We start from the raw sequence: 19,173 nt of genomic DNA on the forward strand, positions 1-19,173 counted from the left end.
CCTTTCAAAACAGAATCTTGAGGTTTTCTCATAATTTACACCAGTCACAATGTAAATTGACAAGGAATTGAAAGAGCAAAGATCTAGGTATCATATCCACTTAAATTTGTCACGGATTGTTATACACTCCGTCATAGTTGGGATGCCCAACGCCACTTCTGCATGAGCGTTGGAGAGGCTGCGATCTGGCATGCATTGATTGCTAAAGATGTGAAAATGGCGGAGTTACAAATGCTTTTGGAAGAGGAGATTCCAGCTGGACGTAGTGCTTTATTAGATAGTTTTACCAATTTGGAAAGAGTTGCCGAGTATTGCGAAAGCAACTATGTTCAGGTAATGATAATTTTATAACATTATCAATTATATATTCTACGAGTATCATCTTTGACGGTGGGCGAAGTGATGGCTACGAGCTTTGCCGATGAGGTGCAGCGACTCGACTGCAAGGGTGCTCCTGCTAGCGCGATAGATAACTAGCTAACCTTAGTTAGCTACTTCATGCGGAACGTAGCTATGTTTTTCCTAATATGAAAACATTGGTTGTCGTTCTCCAACCGTCGTACACGTGTCGTCATTTCTCAAACGTTTATGTAGTTGTTAGTATTTTTACTAACTTGACTTCGTTAGCTATTTACATCCAACCAAATAATGCTTGCTAGCTAACTAGTTGTGCTAACTAGTTGAGCTAGCACGAATTATTTGGGCACAGCTGGTTTCATGATTGACTGTCGTGATGGGGTATACAACAAGGTATTCAGCTAAGGTAAAGAAGTAAGGCATTTAATTGGATTTCAAATGATGGAACACGTTCTGATACCAGAAGAGAACCAAATAATCCACAAGTAAACGAATTATGACTATAGCAAACGAGCTAGCTAATTCCAACTAGCCACTAGTTTCTAGTTAGCTGCACTGCTAGCTGCCATTGCTGTCAAATTCTCCAGTGGTACGATTTTGAAATGCCCAACTCATGTCAACATTAGCTAGCTGTTAACATTGGTCGTGAAGAAAATATATATACCATGTGTGGCACTTGTAAGCGTTCTTCTGCCAATATTTAGCGTTAGTTAATGTTACAGCCTAATGTGTGCCAAAGCAAGTCACTGCAGATTGGATAGGACGCCCTGTATCATCAATGCCGAATGTATTGTACTACTGACTGTAGAGTGGGAAAATAAATCTGTGTTTCATAGACTACTGGTGGATCTGGCAGTGGCAGAACAAGCTAAATTGTTAGTCATGCCATGAAGTACGATTTTCCTAATATAAAGTGAGGTTCTGACACCGAGTGTGAAACGTTTGTCAATAGTGCCACTGCCCTGGAACTAGAGGTCTTCACGGTTCCAAAAAGTTGGACGGGTTCCGAAATGAATCTGGGCTTTCCCACCCTGACCTGATATGCATACATTCATTTTTAAATATAGAGACCAGTTCTGAATGGACCCGAGGACAACTAGAATCATTCCATATAGATTGGGTCGAATGCAGGCCGATCCGAGTGATGGAGCTGATAAAGCCAAGCAGTGGGGGAGAGGTGCTGCTATAGAAGCTGGGGGAGGGGCCATACTTTGAGGAAGTGACATGGTGAGGAGGGAGAGATGAGACAGCAACCATCCAAGCTGACTCGCCCTATAGTATACTAATAGCTGCCATAGTTAGGTTATTTATCATCAAATATGATTATGTAGTACCTGTCTAGGACTGTATCAAACCGGGAGAAGCTAGCTAATGTTAGCTAGCTAGGCTAAAAGAGGCTGTAGTGCATGCACTTTCTCACCCTGCAGTTACAAATAACTCCATTCAGAATATTAAGTAGCAAGTTGGCTCATGGTTGTTGTAACCTATCCTTCTCCTTTAACTTTTAATTCTGTCAAATCTAATTTTATTGGTCACTTACACATACACTCAGTTGCCAGTTTATTAGGTTCTCCCATCTAGATCTGGGTTGGACGGGAGGCAAAGGGGGTTTGCCTCCAGAACAGCTGGAGTTTTTCGGGGGAATGTAAAAGTCGCTCAGTTGGTATCAAGGGTTTTCCACTCCTCAATTATCCAGTGTTGGTGATCGTGTGCCCACTGGATCATCTTCTTCTTGTTTTTAGCTGATAGGAGTGGAACCCAGTTTGGTCGTCTGCTGCAATAGCCCATCCGTGACAAGGACCGACGAGTTGTTCATTCCGAGATGCCTTTCTGCACACCACTGTTGTACTGCCTGATTGTGGACCGCCTGTTAGCTTGCACGATTGTTGCCTCTCGACCTCTCATCTCGACCTGTTTTCGCTCACAGGACTGCCGCTGACTGTATGTTTTTTGTTTGTCGTACCCTTCTCGGTAAACACAAGACACTGTCGTACGTGAAAAGCCCAGGAGGCCAGACGTTTCTGAGATGCTTCAAACGGCGCGCCTGGCACCGACAATCATTCCACGCTCAGTTGCTTAGGTCACTTGTTTTACCCATTCTAAAGTTCAATTGAACAGTAACTGAATGCCTCGATTGTCTGTGCCTGCATTATATAGTAAGCCATGGCCACGTGACTCACTCTCTGTAGCGGTGAACCATTTTTGTGAACGAGATGGTTTACCTAATAAACTGGCCACTGTGTATTTTGCAGATGTTATCGCATGGCAGCGAAATGCTTATGTTTCTAGCTCCAACAGTGCAGTTTACCTAACAACACAAAATGGTACACACCCCCCCCCAAATTTTAATTAAGAAATATCAGAATGAGCAATGTCAGTCTGGTGTACATGTATATAAATCATATGTGTAATGGTGTGTATGGACAGTATATGAATAGGAAAGGTGTGCACAGCAGTAGTTATATAGGATGAACCTTGAGTAGAATACAGTATATACATATGAAGTGAGTAAAACGGTATGTAAATATTATTAAAGTGACCAGTGTTCAAACGTCCTGGCACTGAATGCGCAATGACATTATTGGGTATAGTTAATAATTAACATGACTAAAGATGTCTTGACCTGTGATCTTGCTTCTGCCCAGCTGTGATCATGACTGTCATTCTCACACACTTGACTCAAGCACGGACTCCATACTGGTATTCATTAAAACAAATATTTTCGGGAGTTCACTGCACCTGGTATTCCCAGGAAGTCTCCCGCCCCAGTACTAACCAGACCCGAACCTGAACAGGCATGTTCAGGGTGGTATGGCCACAAGCATATTTTTTTTAAAACCAAATTTCTCCCTGAATTAGGTCCCTTGGCTCATCTCTGCAATTCCTCAATGGACTTGGGAGAGACGAAGGTCAAGTCATGCGCCCTCCGGCCGCCTACTTATCACACTGCTCGCTAAACCCGGATGTCAGACACACAAATGTGTCAGAGGAAACACCGTTCAACTGACGACCAGAGTCGCTAGAGTGTGATTAGCCAAGGAAAGCCTACCCTGGAAAACTCTGGGCCAATTGTGCGCCCTCTTATGGGGCTCCCAGTCACAGCCTATTGTGACACGCTTCAGAACTTTGGTGCAGTGCTTTTGACCACTGCGCCATCCAGGACTCAAGATATTTAATTAGGCTAATCTGAGATTGTTCAATAAAAGTCTGCTGGTTCCCCAATAGGCCTAGCCTATATAGTTAGTCACAGAATGGATCACTGTTCTTCTGTTTTAGATTAGTCACATGCACACGGTCGCAGAAGTAATTAGAGTACAGTGAAATTCTTAAGCTCCGAGCACTAACTGTGCAGGACAAAAAGAGAGGTGAATGAAACAATAACAGTACAAATATTATTATACATATTTACAACTGTAGTAATGATACATTTATATTGGGGGGTGGGGGCAGGGTAAATGTCCGTGGGGGGGGGCGACAGTAGGTTGTCGATGGTGCTCCTGTAGAACACTGAGGGTCCTCTGGGACAGACTGGATTTCTTCAGCTTCCTGAGGTAGAAGAGTCACTGTCTTTCACAACAGTGTCTGTGTAGTTTGACCATTTCAGTTCCTCTGAGATGAATATGCAGAGGAAATTGAAGTTTTTGACCGTCTCCATTGATGAGGACAGCCTGGTTCCTCCTGAAGTCCACAATCGGCTCCTTTGTTTTGCTGACGTTGAGGGAGAGGTTGTTTACCTGGCACCACGCCGTCCGAGTGCCTGCCTGCCTTTCTGTACGCCGCCTCGTCGTTGTTGGTAATCGGGCCTACTACTTTCATGTAGTCATCCAACTTGATGGAGTTGGAACTGTGTGAAGCCACGCAGTTAGGAAGAGGTTCGATTGAAGTGCTCTGGTCTACCTGATGTAGGCCTATTTGTCGATGATTTTTTGCTGAAGTTTGAGTGTTGTATGAGTTAAACCTATTTTTGTCAGAGTTAATTGCAGGTTAGCTATGAATAAATGATCTGAAGAATGCTGTCAGTTGATCTTGAGACTGCTACAAGTGTGAGAGTTTGTGTGCTCTTGTCATCCCAGTGCACTACAACTGCACCTTTCTTTGAATACTGACAACCTGTTTGTCTTCTTGCTTGAGAATGGATGTAATTCCTTAGTGGTGCTCTTGACTCCCTGTAAGGCATGCATGTGTATTTGTGGAATTCGTGACTGAGGCTGCCTAGTTTTCACTGTTGTTAAAGTGCATCTGAAGGCAAATAACATCTTCTCTGATAGGCTGTTTTCTATGTAGCATTGATATTAGTCAGACACATTCATTCTAGTGTCAACATTGACTACAAAGTGGAAATAGGATAATTATGTTCATGAGGTCAGTATTGTTACAAAATGAGTTTTGTAAGTGAGTTCATCATGACTTGAGGGTTGGGTTTTGATTTCGACAATGCTCACTTGCCCTTTGACACGGGATACACAGCTGCTGTGATTGCGCTCTATCCAATCCTACCGCAGACAGTGAGACAGACCTCCCCGTCAGTGCAACGGATCTGACTTTGTTTACATAAGACAAGTCACACATTTTTTTTTTTTTTTTACTTGAGCAATACTGCACCAAACACCTTAACTAGATGTAAAACTGCGCGACTAAAACCTCAGCAAAAACGTCAATTAATTACATATTTCTTGAGTTCTTAGAATCATTGACTATTTTGAAGAAGTAATACTGGCTTTGTTCCTATGGTGTTTCATTGGGGACAAACATCAGTAACTGTCACATCGAACCACACCCCCAAGACTGAAAACTTGTTTTTTCTTAATGAGCAGCAGAGAAACGCATGCCAGAATCCGTACATTCAGTTGTTCTTTAACACACCGTCCATGGAAATCCGGGCAGATGGGGAGGGTAGAGGGTTGTCCTTTTAGAAAAGTAATGTCGGTCAGTACATACTGTCAACAAGGGCATCGTGGTCAGAAAAGCAAGGAAAGGTTCATCTCCAGGAAATTGTTTCCCTCTGAAAACATAAGGGCTTGCCTTGTCATCCTTCAGCCCCTGCAAGATCCTATTTATATGATATCAATGCTCTCCTTTTTATGCTGCCTGGCTTTGTTGTTTTCTTATTGCCTCGCTACACTCGCTTCTCTGTTACTGATGTCTATCTGTTCATCCTCTCTCTCACTCACTCTCCCTCCTCAGTCACCAGATAAGCACAGAGCGTTGGAGGAGACTAAGAACTACACCACCCAGTCTCTGGCCAGCGTAGCCTACCTGATCAACACCTTGGCCAACAATGTCCTGCAGATGCTTGACATTCAGGCCTCCCAGCTCCGCCGCATGGAATCCTCCATCAACCACATCTCACAGGTACGGCTGCCGGGATGTGGACCACTCTGTCTACACACACATTGGATGCACACGTTGCGAAATACACTCACACACACATCCATATAGCCTAAAAAATACTTTATAGGCCTAGCTCAAAAAGCTGTTTTGTTCAAGTCTATTTCTTGTATTTCTGCCCCTTGTGCGGCCCCAGACAGTGGACATCCACAAAGAGAAAGTGGCCAGGCGGGAGATTGGCATCCTGACCACCAATAAGAACACCTCTCGCACACATAAGATCATTGCTCCGGCCAATCCAGAGAGGCCGGTGCGCTACATCCGCAAGCCAATCGACTACAGCCTGCTGGATGACATGGGCCACGGAGTCAAGGTAGGGAGCAGTGGGGCATTGACGTTTACCGACTGGATTCCTGATGATAGTAGTACATTTTTATTTTTGTACTGGAGTGAGTTTTCATCAAACTTTTGTAGCACTAAGATCATGGACAAACACTGATCTTAGTGCGACAACCGTTTTGGGGAACTCCCCCCTGTTTGGTACAAAGACAGTAGTAGGCCCTTGGGAAAAGCACGAGGGTGTGGCGTTAACGGTGTGAGTCACTTTGACTAGGACAGTGTGTGACTTGTTCGCTTTTTCCCTGACAACATCTGTGGACTGTAGGCCTATAACATTGCTACATGTGTTTCTGTGCATTTTCTCGCTATTAGTCACTAATCCTCCTTTCTCTTTCTCTCTCTTTGCATCACTTATTTGCCTTTAAAATGAACCTAGTGGTTGCTAAGGTTTAAGGTAAGGATTTCTAACGAAATGTAAACTCTAAAAACAACGTTGTTATGCGTGTAAGACCAGAGTGTGTTTTGTCCGATCCCAGGTTGTGTCGTGTTGCTCTGTTGACTAGTATTTCCCTGTTGTTGTTTTTGTAACCTCTCTCACCATGTCCTATAGGCCAGTGCTCAAAACATGAAGGCCGGAGCCACAGGTCTCCCTCGCACCAACCCACCCACACAGAAGCCGCCAAGCCCACCCATGTCAGGGAAGGGAACCATTGGGTATGTAAATGTGGCAGGTGCCACAACTCCTGTCCATGCTGCTCATTTCCTTGAGAAAAGCATGCTTTCAGTCTCAGCCAATCACGATCAGACATCTAAAACATGTTCGTCAATGGACAAGATCTGATCATGCAGGCACCAGGTGTCCCTTTGTACTACAGATTGCTGTAGTGTCCCTCTGCTCCTCCTAAGCCCCGTATGGTGGGCTAGGGACCAGGCTACCCCCTCACCACCCAGCAGCGACCTTCAGTGACATTTATTTAAGGTTCGGAGCAGACCTCTTTGTGAAAAGGTCAAAGCTAGCCTGTGGCACATGATATGCTGTTTGATGATATAATGAATGTGCATACATACCTAATTTCTTCAGGTGTGTGGTTGTTCCAGTGAATGGGTATCTTCAAATGTGTTTATTGACATTATGGGCTACTGTATTGTTGCTTTGTCCTGTTATGTGTCCCTGTCCAGTTTGTATCCCCCTCTACAGACCTGTCCATAACAGTAATGTATGTAATGGTTTATAACATTGTTTTTATGTCTCTTCTAATGTTTAAGCACTGTGTGTGACCTTCAAACATGTCCCCCCTGAAATGAGACGCATGTCGGGCGTCCATGACACACTGCCCTAGTCCAGTCTCTGGTGTAGAGGAGGCATCTCTGTCTGTGGTGTTTTGGTTGCTTTTGTCCCCCCCCCTCCACCCCCATATGTGTGATGTCATGTGACTCCTCCCCCCTCAACTCTAATTCGGGCTGTTCATGCTCTCCATGGCAACAGCGCTCAAAGTTCCATCCCTTACACAATCACAGGGGGAGATTATACTTGGCTGCTCATCCATACTTTTGAGGCTTTTTATTCCACTGAAGCACATCAATAGACATCACTGTCCTCGGTTGATGTTGGGCTGTGTAAGAACCGAAGCAGCAGCAGCTGTGGACACGATTGATGCATTTAATGCCTTTTCCCACCTACACCCCATTTTGAGTTTGCACTGGTTCTCTTTTATTTATTTTGGTTCCCATGTTTGTCCTCCTTTTCTTGTCCCCCCCCCCTCACTTGTGGATGTTAAACTCCTCTCATACCCCTCCCCTCGCAGGCGCCACTCCCCCTATAGGACACTCGAGCCGGTGCGTCCTCCCGTTGTCCCTAACGACTACGTCTCGAGCCCGACGCGCCATGGCAACATGGCGCCCCCACAGCAGAGCCCTGCACGCACTGCGTCTGTTAATCAGAGGAACCGCACGTACAGGTACCCCGTCCCGCATGCTCCCAGCACACCGCTAGCTAAAAACACGTCTAGAACACACTTCGAGCGGCCCTGGACTCACTGAACAGACACGCTTAGATTCAACTGCCCTGTAGTAAAGATCTGCTGCAATTGATTACAGACACTGTAGCTACATGCTACTAAACTCCTTTTTCCCCCCAGCCCTACCCACAGGACTTAATATAATAATATCACCAAAAAACTGGTCTGAAACACTTTGAATAGGCACTACACCAAGCACACAAAACGAACGTACAGCTCAGATAGGCATGTATTCAAATATGTTTCTTGTTTCCAAGTAATGTATTTTTATCATCTGCGTAACAGCAGAGGATATTCAGATCAGATAAGCACGAGCAGCTCTGGGTGTCACTGAGGCTCCTACCAGGCAGTGAGAACAAGATCTTTTGGACTACATGACAGAGTATCTGCCACCAGAGAATTGAAGCTTGGGCTTTGGAATACAGCTGATCCCTTTCCTCCGTCAGTCCCTTCTCTATTTCCTTCTGAGCACATTATTATTATTATTTGAAACTGACGTTAAAACTAATAGTAGCAATGGTTGACCTTGGCTTAAATTAAACAGACAGTCCTTTCTGCTCCAACCTATCTATGCGTTGGTCCTTTTCTTCCATCCATCCAGTTCTCACTCATTCCCTGTCTCCAGTCTCCTTCCTCTTTTCTTCTCGCCTTGATTTTCTTCAGATGCCTCCAGCTTTGTCGTGCCTCTGTCTTTGTCACTTCATGTCTCACTAATGGACCACCGCTAAATGTCATGTTGTAATCTGTGACGTTTGATTCATTTCTTTATTGCTGTACATGTCATCTCAAAGCAGAGCTGTTCATTTAAATCTGTTCAGTGCTAGGTAGATGGGGGGGGGGGGGCAGGAGAGACCCTGGTTTGGTAGGTTGTGCTTGCATGTCCGCTGATACCAATAGGGCTCTAAAGACCGGTTTCCTGCACCACAGATTAAACCTAGCGCTGGACAAAAAAAATCACAGTACTTTTTATTCCAGCAGTAGGCTTAATCTGTATCTGGGGAACTGGCCCACAAAGTATATAACCTCTAATCTATACTGTTAATGACTTAATGCCTGCGGGTGTTGATTGGGTTTTGTGATGGGCTGTGTGACATCATTAGCAGTGGCAGCAGTGGAGGCAGCCACCCCAGCAGCAGCAGCCGCAGCAGCAGCAGAGAGAATAGCGGCAGCGGCTCCGTGGGCTTGCCTATCGCCGTGCCAACGCCTGCCCCGCCCCCCACAGCATTCCCAGGTAAGGTCTGGCCACATGCCCTGTCCACTGTCTAAGCTCAACCTACTAGCTCTCTAAAGAGCAATAATGTCTGTCAGACTGCTTTAAACTCTCTCCTTCCTTCCCCCTTGATAGTGTCTGAGCACCTGTCTTTATCTCCCTCTCCTGTCTTTCCTTCTCCTTTCCTCTTTTTTCCCACTGCTTTCCTCCCTTTCCCACCTGCTGATGGTGCAGGTACTGCCCCTGCCCTTCCCAACCCTGCTAAGCCACCTCCCACTACCACTACTACTCCCGTCCCATCTGATGGCCTCCCTGTACTCTCTCTAGCTCCTAATCCCTCCCCCACCCCCCCACCTGAGGGTCCACCCGTGCCCCCTCCCCCACCCCAGCTCCCCACTTCCGTCACTAGCACCGGCCCTGCTGCTTTCAGCACTCCCGCACAAGGTGAGTGTCCCCCCCCACCACTACCCTCTCCCCTGCATCACGACCATATCTCCCATCATCCCAGGACCTGTATCTGTCTGTGTACCAGCGGGGATGTTGTCATGTGGGCTGGTCATTCTCCACCCATGCATCATCAGAGTTTCTCCATCACCTTCCCTCTCACTGTCTGATCTGTCACTCTGTCTTTTCCTTTTTCCTCTGGGTGTCTTTCTCATTCCCTTCTTAGGGCAACTCTCTCCCGTCGCCCCCAGTCACCACCTGCATGCCATCATCACACCTTGTGCATGAGTTAAATTGTTCTTGTGTTCTTACAGTAAGTGATGTTGAAAAGGGTCTTTGACTTGAAATATGCCATGATAATAAGGCATCTGAATACCAAAAACTGTAAAGTGCTTACATCGATCCCATGAATTAAATGCATCGTGATGGGAAACAGAAGTGATAAGTTCAGTGACATAGCTACACCATACCAAAATCTCTCTGGTTCCCCTTGCTGTCTGTACCCCAGGTGCCCCCCAGTTCTTCAGCATGAACCGGCCGGTGCAACCACAGAACCCTCCTGCGGTGGGGGGGTCTCTGCCATACCGCCGGCCCGCGTCATTAACAGGCCAGCCCAACTCCAACATGGCCCTGAACCAGCCCCAGCCCAACGGAGGACCCCACTTCAACCAGGTCCCAGGTAACAGCCTGGAGCAGAAACACATCACTCCTACCAGAACGCAAATGGGCTTTTGTGTTTAGAGATCTTTCTCATTTAGATTGAGCCTGCCTCTTTAAAGCTTTGTTTCATATATTACTGTCTGGTTTGGATCCTGGAGCGTTTGGGCTTCTGGTCCATCCTGTAACTTATTTGTAGAAACAAAATGTATACCGGCCCAAATTATTTCTGTTACTTGGCTTAGCGTTTTGGTTAAAAAACAACAACATTTTAAATACAAGCTGACAAAAATGTTCAGTTCTTGTGGAAGAAAACTGTAATTTTGTGAGTTCCCAGAACCTCACTAGAGTATTGAATTCATACATAAAAACTCCCATTTGATTTCAGAAGACAGGCAAACCTATGGGTAGGCACAAAGTGCCTAGGTCTCGGCAGTTCGCTGTCTTTTTTGTGTGTGAAAGGATTCCTGCTCTTGATTTAGCCATTTTAATGCCTAGTCTGCCTACTGATTTAACTGGCTTCTATCATATTCTAATTCCACCACATCTCTCTTTCTGCCTTCCTTTCTTTCCTAATTACAATCTGCCCCTCTTTCTTTCTTCTCTTTTGCTCTCTCTGCTTCTCCTGTGGTGTGTGTGTGTGTGTGTGTGTGCATAGCAGGTCCTCTTGTTGCCCCCCCTCCCCCCTCCATGCAGATCACTCCTCAGCTCCCTCTGATGGGCTTTGTGGCTCGGGTACAGGAGACCAGTAAGTGGCTTTTAGCTCCTCCACCTTGTTGCCTGGTCTTTGCAGCGGCTCCGTCGTGCATGTGTTTGTTACTCATGACGTGAGTCTATTTTTGTCTTTACTTCAAAGCTGAACTATCCATCAACTTCGATTAACCTGTCTGAAATAAACTTCCCACCTGTGCGCGTTGGAAATGTGTTCTCCTTTCCCCCCAGAATTCTGTTTGTCTTCATACACTTTCAGCATGGATACCCAAACAACCACTCCAGCCCTCCGCCACATGCATGGGAATGCCAGTGTCAATCTACATTCCACTGGTTGGTTAGTTACAAGGTTCCTGACTGTGTGTTGTCTCCCCCCCCAGTCTCAGACGTGCCCCCTCCCCCGCCCCCTGTAGAAGAAGCTGTGTTTGAGGAACCCACCCCGCCCCCTCCAGAGGACTATGAGGATGATGATGAGGAGGAAGAAGAGTCGGCCGTGGTGGAGTACAGTGATCCCTATGCAGAGGAGGACCCCCCGTGGGCCCCACGCACCTACATGGAGAAAGGTAGCGAGTGATTCTCTCTTCCACCCTGATCTAAACATGCCCTTTCCACTTCTCCTGTTCTCTTTTTCATTCGCCCTCCCTTGTGCTCTACCCATCTCCTGTCCTCTTCGCTCCTCTCTGATTTGGTCGACAGTGGTGGCGATCTACGACTACGCGGCGGACAAGGAGGACGAGCTGTCCTTCAACGAGGGCGCCATCATCTACGTCATCAAGAAGAACGACGACGGCTGGTACGAAGGAACGATGAGTGGCACCACCGGCCTCTTCCCTGGGAACTACGTCGAGTCCATCATGCACTATGCCGACTGAGGAAGAGGAGAGGTTATAAGAAGGTCAAAGACTTTGTTAGGCAGAGCATGATCACATTGAGGAAGTTAACGAGGAAGAGATGAGCGTTCATGAAGAGTATTTAACTATCCTCAACCGGTCTACCAGATGAAGTACATTGTACAACGGCCACTTGTAGATATTTCCTGTGTTTTTGAATGATATGAGACTTTATGGTGGGGGGTTTTTGTATGTACTATTAGGGCTTCATTTTGTCTTTACTATTATTTTAAGGAAGGCTACAAGGATTATTGTGATTTTAAAAAAAAAGAAAAATCTCATTTCCTTTGGCCCTTACTTTTAAGTTTTATTTATTTGGACCATGTATTATATAGGGAGGGATGGTACAGTGGCCAGGGCTGCTGATTAAGGATAGAAATAGATGTCAGATAATCCTGATGAAGTTCTCTACTCTCAGCCCAAGAGAAGATGCGAGATGAGAATGTTTTTTTTTTTTTGACACTCCCCGAGCCTTTCTAGACTCATATTATATTTGATTTAAAACCAGGAGCAGCTCCTATTGGTTAGTGGGATTAGGAGATGGATTGTTGCGCTTGAATTTTATACAATGTCACGTTAGGCGAGAAGACAAGCACATACTGTATGTCTACAACAGCTAGATATTAGTGGTGGGTAAGACTGGAGGGGAAAAAGACTGAAACTGATTTGTTTTCAGCTCACCTGAACACCCATTTTGAAACTCTCTTCAGTTTGGATTCAGTAGTTAATGAATTGGTTCTGGCCCAAGGCTAGCTAGGGCAGCTTAGAACACTAGGGCTTGGAGCATGCTCAGTCACTACTTCACTTGCCTCACTTCACAGGCCAGATGGGTAGAGCAGTGTTTCTCAACCTTGGGGTCAGTTCTAGTTTTAATTGAAGATGTTGGCTTCCATGGCACAAAACAAGTTTGAGAAACACAACGCAAAATTAGTGAGTCTTAAGTCTCTTCCTTACCTTGTAATCAAGACAGAGAATAGATTGACTTTGACTGTCTGGGAGTCTCTTTTAGGAAGATAAATACTCTGGCCACTCATTTGCATCAATGATTTCAATATTTGATGCTTATTCGTTCTTATTGTAGTGGGTCTTCACCAAAGCGTGGCAGATGGCATGCTTTTGAAAAAAAAAATTCAACAGTCTCCTTTTCTGCTATATTATTCCTGTCTTAATATTTTAGATATATGGTGTGGTTATTGGTTTGGTTTTAAATATTCACCCATATTACCATCGTTGACAGGTGGGGTTTCATGATGCATTTATAGGTGATAAAGGAAGCTTGTGCCATATTGAAGTGTGCGTGTGTAGGTGTCACTTCCATTTGCAATAAAATAAAAAGCCAGTGGGATGGGTTTGAAAATGTAGATCTTTAAGTTGTTTGGGATTGAAAGCACATGTGGTAAGAGTGAATTGTTACTGAAATAAAATTTAAACTGTGTTACTGCCTCAGATGAGGACTAATATTAAAGTGAGCCGTTGTAGAAATTATCCAACAAACCGGCACCAAAACCTTTCAATGACTCCATCATGCTGAAACTGATGCATTGAGTGTGTTTATATAGTCTCTAGAGGTACAAGTATTATTGCCAATGTGCTTGGCTGTGTCTGAGGGCTCTGTGCTTGTCTGTCAGTCAAATCCTTTATTTTTTATTAAAAGTGGGTCTGTTGAGTCTTGCATGCCATTTTTCTTAATACTGTAGTGGTGTCTGAAACCCAGTTGGCCCTTCACAAGGCAGCCCCAGAACTGGACCCTATGGACACGGTCAGCAGAGCACAACCTTTTGAATATTCAGATATGTTACGTAGAATAAACATGCCTCTGACATGTAGCATAAAGACTCATGTCAGCTCTATTCAGGACATTTATCTGCAATGTTCCACAACGCTGTGCAACCCCAGGTACTACTAAACCAGCCTCATCCAAAGACTAACGTGTAAGCTAAATCCATGTCAACTTTTATCCCAACGTCTGAAGATCAATAAAGTTATGGGATTTGACTACTCCTGGAAGAGCCATTCATTTAGTGTGTAAATGGAGAATATATCATTGTGTAAGAACAAGTGTTCTATTCCCTCAGCCCAAGATCTCTTTGGATGTCAAGTTAAGTACAACAGTCCATAATGCCATTGTGTTGCACAGTAAAAAAGTTTAACTTTAGAATTAAATATCATATTTGTAAAACAATAAGAACAAAAAACAATAAAACGATTAAGATTTATTGTGGTAATCTTCCTTTTTACAGACTATATACACAAGTTAGTTACCACATGGTCCGTTTTCAGACGGACCTGTGGTGTGAGATTCCTCTTGTTTCATCGCACTGTACTGGTGACAGCTGATACAAAAATCATTCATTTTCTATGCTAAAGTATGCATACTCTTATTGAGTTTATATTTCATCAATCTAGTTATATACCTTAACATTGTAATTAACTGACTTAAGTGTCTGTTTAAACACTTTCTTTAACATTAATAAACCCCCGAGTAAAGATAGAAAACAATTCCCACAAAACATAGAAAAGCTGAACACATCTTATTCTTTGAAGAGTTGACCCCAAATGAAATGGTATTTACTTCACACAAAGTGGAAAATTCATTAGTTTTACACCTTATACAACAGTATTGACTTGGAATCAACTGAACCACTCTTCCTCAAAACTACCAGCAGTACAGAAGAGTAAAGGATCTATGAGGGGTGATACGGGGGAGAGAGAAGGGTTAAAAATCTCACTGTAGACAGTGAGTGAAACTATACATGGGTTGTCTGAAGTAGCCAGTCCCCTCTCCCTTCTAAGGCTCACAGATGATTGTCTCGACCACAAACTTGTTCTCAAAGTGACGGATCGTCCTGCAGTTCAGGGCTTCACGCTTTTCCCTGCCTACAAGGTAAAGATGAAGGAGGATGTATCAAAAATGTGCATGTAGGCCTATACAAACATCTTCTATAGCAAAATACAAAATGGTTAATACATGAAAATTCAGGGTAAATCTTAAAAAGTGTGTGTGTAGTACTAACCCAGTACGGTGTGTGTGTGGGTGGCACTAACCCGGTACGGTGTGTGTGTGGGTGGCACTAACCCGGTACACTGTGGGTGGCACTAACCCGGTACGGTGTGTGTGGGGGTGGCACTAACCCGGTACGGTGGGGGTGGGGGTGGCACTAACCCGGTACGGTGTGTGTGTGTGTGGGTGGTACTAACCCGGTACGGTGTGTGTGTGTGGGGGTGGTACTAACCCGGTATGGTGTGTGTGGCACTAACCCAGTATGGTGTGCGTGTGGCACTAACCCAGTATGGTGTGTGTGGCACTAACCCAGTATGGTGTGTGTGGCACTAACCCAGTATGGTGTGTGTGGCACTAACCCAGTATGGTGTGTGTGGCACTAACCCAGTATGGTGTGTGTGGCACTAACCCAGTATGGTGTGTGTGGCACTAACCCAGTATGCTGTGTGTGCGCGCGTGTGGCACTAACCCAGTATGCTGTGTGTGCGAGCGCGTGGCACTAACCCAGTATGGTGTGTGTGCGCGCGCGTGGCACTAACCCAGTATGGTGTGTGTGCGCGCGCGTGTGGCACTAACCCAGTATGGTGTGTGTGCGCGCGTGTGGCACTAACCCAGTATGGTGTGTGTGCGCGCGTGTGTGGCACTAACCCAGTATGGTGTGTGTGGCACTAACCCAGTATGGTGTGTGTGCACGCGTGTGGCACTAACCCAGTATGGTGTGTGTGCGCGCGTGTGGCACTAACCCAGTATGGTGTGTGTGCGCGCACGTGTGTGTGGCACTAACCCAGTATGGTGTGTGTGTGGCACTAACCCAGTATGGTGTGTGTGGCACTAACCCAGTATGGTGTGTGTGGCACTAACCCAGTATGGTGTGTGTGTGCGCACGTGTGGCACTAACCCAGTATGCTGTGTGTGCGCGCGTGGCACTAACCCAGTGTGGTGTGTGTGTGCGCACGTGTGGCACTAACCCAGTATGCTGTGTGTGCGCGCGTGGCACTAACCCAGTATGCTGTGTGTGCGCGCGTGGCACTAACCCAGTATGCTGTGTGTGCGCGCGTGGCACTAACCCAGTATGCTGTGTGTGCGCGCGTGGCACTAACCCAGTATGCTGTGTGTGCGCGTGCGTGTGTGTGGCACTAACCCAGTATGTGGTGTGTGTGTGTGTGACACTAACCCAGTATGGTGTGTGCGCGTGTGTGGCACTAACCCAGTATGGTGTGTGTGCGCGCGTGTGTGTGTGGCACTAACCCAGTATGTGGTGTGTGTGGCACTAACCCAGTATGGTGTGTGTGTGTGTGCACGTGTGGCACTAACCCAGTATAGTGTGTGCGCGCAGCACTAACCCAGTATGGTGTGTGTGGCACTAACCCAGTATGGCGTGTGTGCGCGCGCGGTAACCCAGTATGGCGTGTGTGTGCGCGCGGTAACCCAGTATGGCGTGTGTGCGCGCGCGGTAACCCAGTATGGCGTGTGTGCGCGCGCGGTAACCCAGTATGGCGTGTGTGCGCGCGCGGTAACCCAGTATGGCGTGTGTGCGCGCGCGGTAACCCAGTATGGCGTGTGTGCGCGCGCGGTAACCCAGTATGGCGTGTGTGCGCGCGCGGTAACCCAGTATGGCGTGTGTGTGGCACTAACCCAGTATGGCGTGTGTGTGGCACTAACCCAGTATGGCGTGTGTGTGGCACTAACCCAGTATGGCGTGTGTGTGGCACTAACCCAGTATGGCGTGTGTGTGGCACTAACCCAGTATGGCGTGTGTGTGGCACTAACCCAGTATGGCGTGTGTGTGGCACTAACCCAGTATGGCGTGTGTGTGGCACTAACCCAGTATGGCGTGTGTGTGGCACTAACCCAGTATGGCGTGTGTGTGGCACTAACCCAGTATGGTGTGTGTGTGGCACTAACCCAGTATGGTGTGTGTGTGTGTGGCACTAACCCAGTATGGTGTGTGTGTGTGTGGCACTAACCCAGTATGGTGTGTGTGTGTGGCACTAACCCAGTATGGTGTGTGTGCGCGCGTGTGGCACTAACCCAGTATGGTGTGTGTGCGCGCGTGTGGCACTAACCCAGTATGGTGTGTGTGCGCGCGTGTGGCGCTAACCCAGTATGGTGTGTGTGCGCGCGTGTGGCACTAACCCAGTATGGTGTGAGTGTGCGCACGTGTGGCACTAACCCAGTATGGTGTGTGTGTGTGTGTGTGTGGCACTAACCCAGTATGGTGTGTGTGAGTGTGTGGCACTAACCCAGTATGGTGTGTGAGTGTGCGCGCGTGTGGCACTAACCCAGTATGGTGTGTGAGTGTGCGCGCGTGGCACTAACCCAGTATGGTGTGTGTGTGTGTGAGTGTGCGCGTGTGGCACTAACCCAGTATGGTGTGAGTGTGCGCGCGTGTGGCACTAACCCAGTATGGTGTGTGTGTGCGCGTGTGGGGCACTAACCCAGTATGGTGTGTGTGTGTGCGCGTGTGGGGCACTAACCCAGTATGGTGTGTGTGGCACTAACCCAGTATGGTGTGTGTGGCACTACCCAGTATGGTGTGTGTGTGTGTGTGGCACTAACCCAGTATGGTGTGTGTGTGTGTGTGGCACTAACCCAGTATGGTGTGTGTGTGTGTGTGTGTGTGTGTGTGTGTGGCACTAACCCAGTGTGTGTGTGTGTGCGCGTGTGTGTGGCACTAACCCAGTATGGTGTGTGTGGCACTAACCCAGTATGGTGTGTGTGTGTGTGTGTGTGTGGCACTAACCCAGTATGGTGTGTGTGTGTGTGTGGCACTAACCCAGTATGGTGTGTGTGTGTGTGTGTGTGTGGCACTAACCCAGTATGGTGTGTGTGTGTGTGGCACTAACCCAGTATGGTGTGCGCGTGCGGCACTAACCCAGTATGGTGTGTGCGCGCGTGTGGCACTAACCCAGTATGGTGTGTGCACGCGTGTGGCACTAACCCAGTATGGTGTGTGTGAGTGCACGTGTGGCACTAACCCAGTATGGTGTGTGAGTGTGTGTGCGTGTGGCACTAACCCAGTATGGTGTGTGTGTGAGTGTGCGCGCGTGTGGCACTAACCCAGTATGGTGTGTGTGAGTGTGCGCGCGTGTGGCACTAACCCAGTATGGTGTGCGCGCGTGTGGCACTAACCCAGTATGGTGTGTGTGTGTGTGGGGCACTAACCCAGTATGGTGGGTGTGTGTGGCACTAACCCAGTATGGTGTGTGTGTGGTACTAACCCAGTATGGTGTGTGTGCGCGTGTGTGGCACTAACCCAGTATGGTGCGTGCGTGTGGCACTAACCCAGTATGGTGTGTGTGTGTGTGGGGCACTAACCCAGTATGGTGGGTGTGTGTGTGGCACTAACCCAGTATGGTGTGTGTGTGGTACTAACCCAGTATGGTGTGTGTGCGCGCGTGTGGCACTAACCCAGTATGGTGTGTGTGTGCGCGTGTGGCACTAACCCAGTATGGTGTGTGTGCGCGTGTGGCACTAACCCAGTACCCAGTATGGTGTGTGCGCATGTGGCACTAACCCAGTATGGTGTGTGCGCGTGTGGCACTAACCCAGTATGGTGTGTGTGCGCGTGTGGCACTAACCCAGTATGGTGTGTGTGCGCGTGTGGCACTAACCCAGTATGGTGTGTGTGCGCGTGTGGCACTAACCCAGTATGGTGTGTGTGCGCGTGTGGCACTAACCCAGTATGGTGTGTGTGTGCGCGCGTGTGGCACTAACCCAGTATGGTGTGTGTGTGCGCGCGTGGCACTAACCCAGTATGGTGCGTGCGTGTGGCACTAACCCAGTATGGTGCGTGCGTGTGCGCACGGCACTAACCCAGTATGGTGTGTGGCACTAACCCAGTATGGCGCGTGCGGCACTAACCCAGTATGGTGTGTGCGCGCGCACTAACCCGGTGTGTGTGTGTGTGTGGTACTAACCCGGTATGGTGTGCGCGTGTGTAGTACTAACCCGGTATGGTGTGCGCGTGTGTGTAGTACTAACCCAGTATGGTGTGTGTGTGTGTGTGTGTGTGTCAGCAGTACTAACCCAGTATGGTCTCTCTGCGTTCCAGCTTGTAGGTGTCTCTGCCCTTGCAGAGGCTGTAGATGAAGTATCCCAGCTGGTCAACGTTCTCCAGACGCTCAGTCACCATCATCTGCTCATGGACCAGGTAGGACTGGGGAAGGTAGGTACCAGCCTAGGTTGCAAATCACACACTTAATTAACATTATTTCC

The 19,173-nt window shown here is 47.3% G+C and overlaps 2 protein-coding genes across 22 annotated transcripts in view; one reads left to right on the forward strand and one right to left on the reverse strand.

Moving 5' to 3' along the window:
• Positions 1–14,170, forward strand: LOC110527491 (abl interactor 2). Of its 21 annotated transcripts, none has more exons than XM_090240398.1 (12): positions 7–333; positions 5,542–5,709; positions 5,882–6,058; positions 6,461–6,478; positions 6,635–6,738; positions 7,830–7,982; positions 9,143–9,273; positions 9,487–9,696; positions 10,205–10,375; positions 11,012–11,101; positions 11,445–11,627; positions 11,761–14,170. In XM_090240398.1, the coding sequence occupies exons 1-12, from the start codon at positions 163–165 to the stop codon at positions 11,934–11,936; spliced, it is 1,752 nt and encodes a 583-aa protein (XP_090096524.1). In that variant the 5' UTR covers positions 7–162; the 3' UTR covers positions 11,937–14,170. The 21 variants fall into 21 exon arrangements, with proteins under 21 accessions (XP_036838853.1, XP_090096524.1, XP_090096525.1 ...); XM_090240399.1 differs by having other exon boundaries at positions 11,015–11,101; XM_090240402.1 differs by lacking the exon at positions 11,012–11,101.
• LOC110527494 (integral membrane protein 2B) overlaps positions 14,153–19,173 on the reverse strand; it is a 15,242-nt gene continuing 10,221 nt past the window's right edge. The window contains exons 5-6 of the mRNA XM_036982965.2: positions 18,985–19,135; positions 14,153–14,831 (exon numbers count right to left, since the gene is read on the reverse strand). Of these exons, the coding sequence (XP_036838860.1) occupies positions 14,743–14,831; positions 18,985–19,135 (240 nt within the window). The 3' untranslated portion in view covers positions 14,153–14,742. The remainder of the gene's footprint in view (positions 14,832–18,984; positions 19,136–19,173) is intronic.

Source organism: Oncorhynchus mykiss, chromosome 7, assembly GCF_057628025.1.
Source record: "Oncorhynchus mykiss isolate SJ-2025 chromosome 7, ASM5762802v1, whole genome shotgun sequence".
NCBI classification, from domain to species: domain Eukaryota; kingdom Metazoa; phylum Chordata; class Actinopteri; order Salmoniformes; family Salmonidae; genus Oncorhynchus; species Oncorhynchus mykiss.

What these genes read in the sequence shown, in the direction of transcription:
- LOC110527491 (XM_090240398.1), top strand. Translation starts at nt 163, where the DNA reads ATGAGCGTTGGAGAGGCTGCGATCTGGCATGCATTGATTGCTAAAGAT. An exon ending in CCACTTCAACCAGGTCCCAG is followed by an intron (nt 10,376 to 11,011) that starts GTAACAGCCTGG and finishes GTGTGTGCATAG; the next exon opens with CAGGTCCTCTTGTTGCCCCC. An exon ending in GGCTCGGGTACAGGAGACCA is followed by an intron (nt 11,102 to 11,444) that starts GTAAGTGGCTTT and finishes CTCCCCCCCCAG; the next exon opens with TCTCAGACGTGCCCCCTCCC.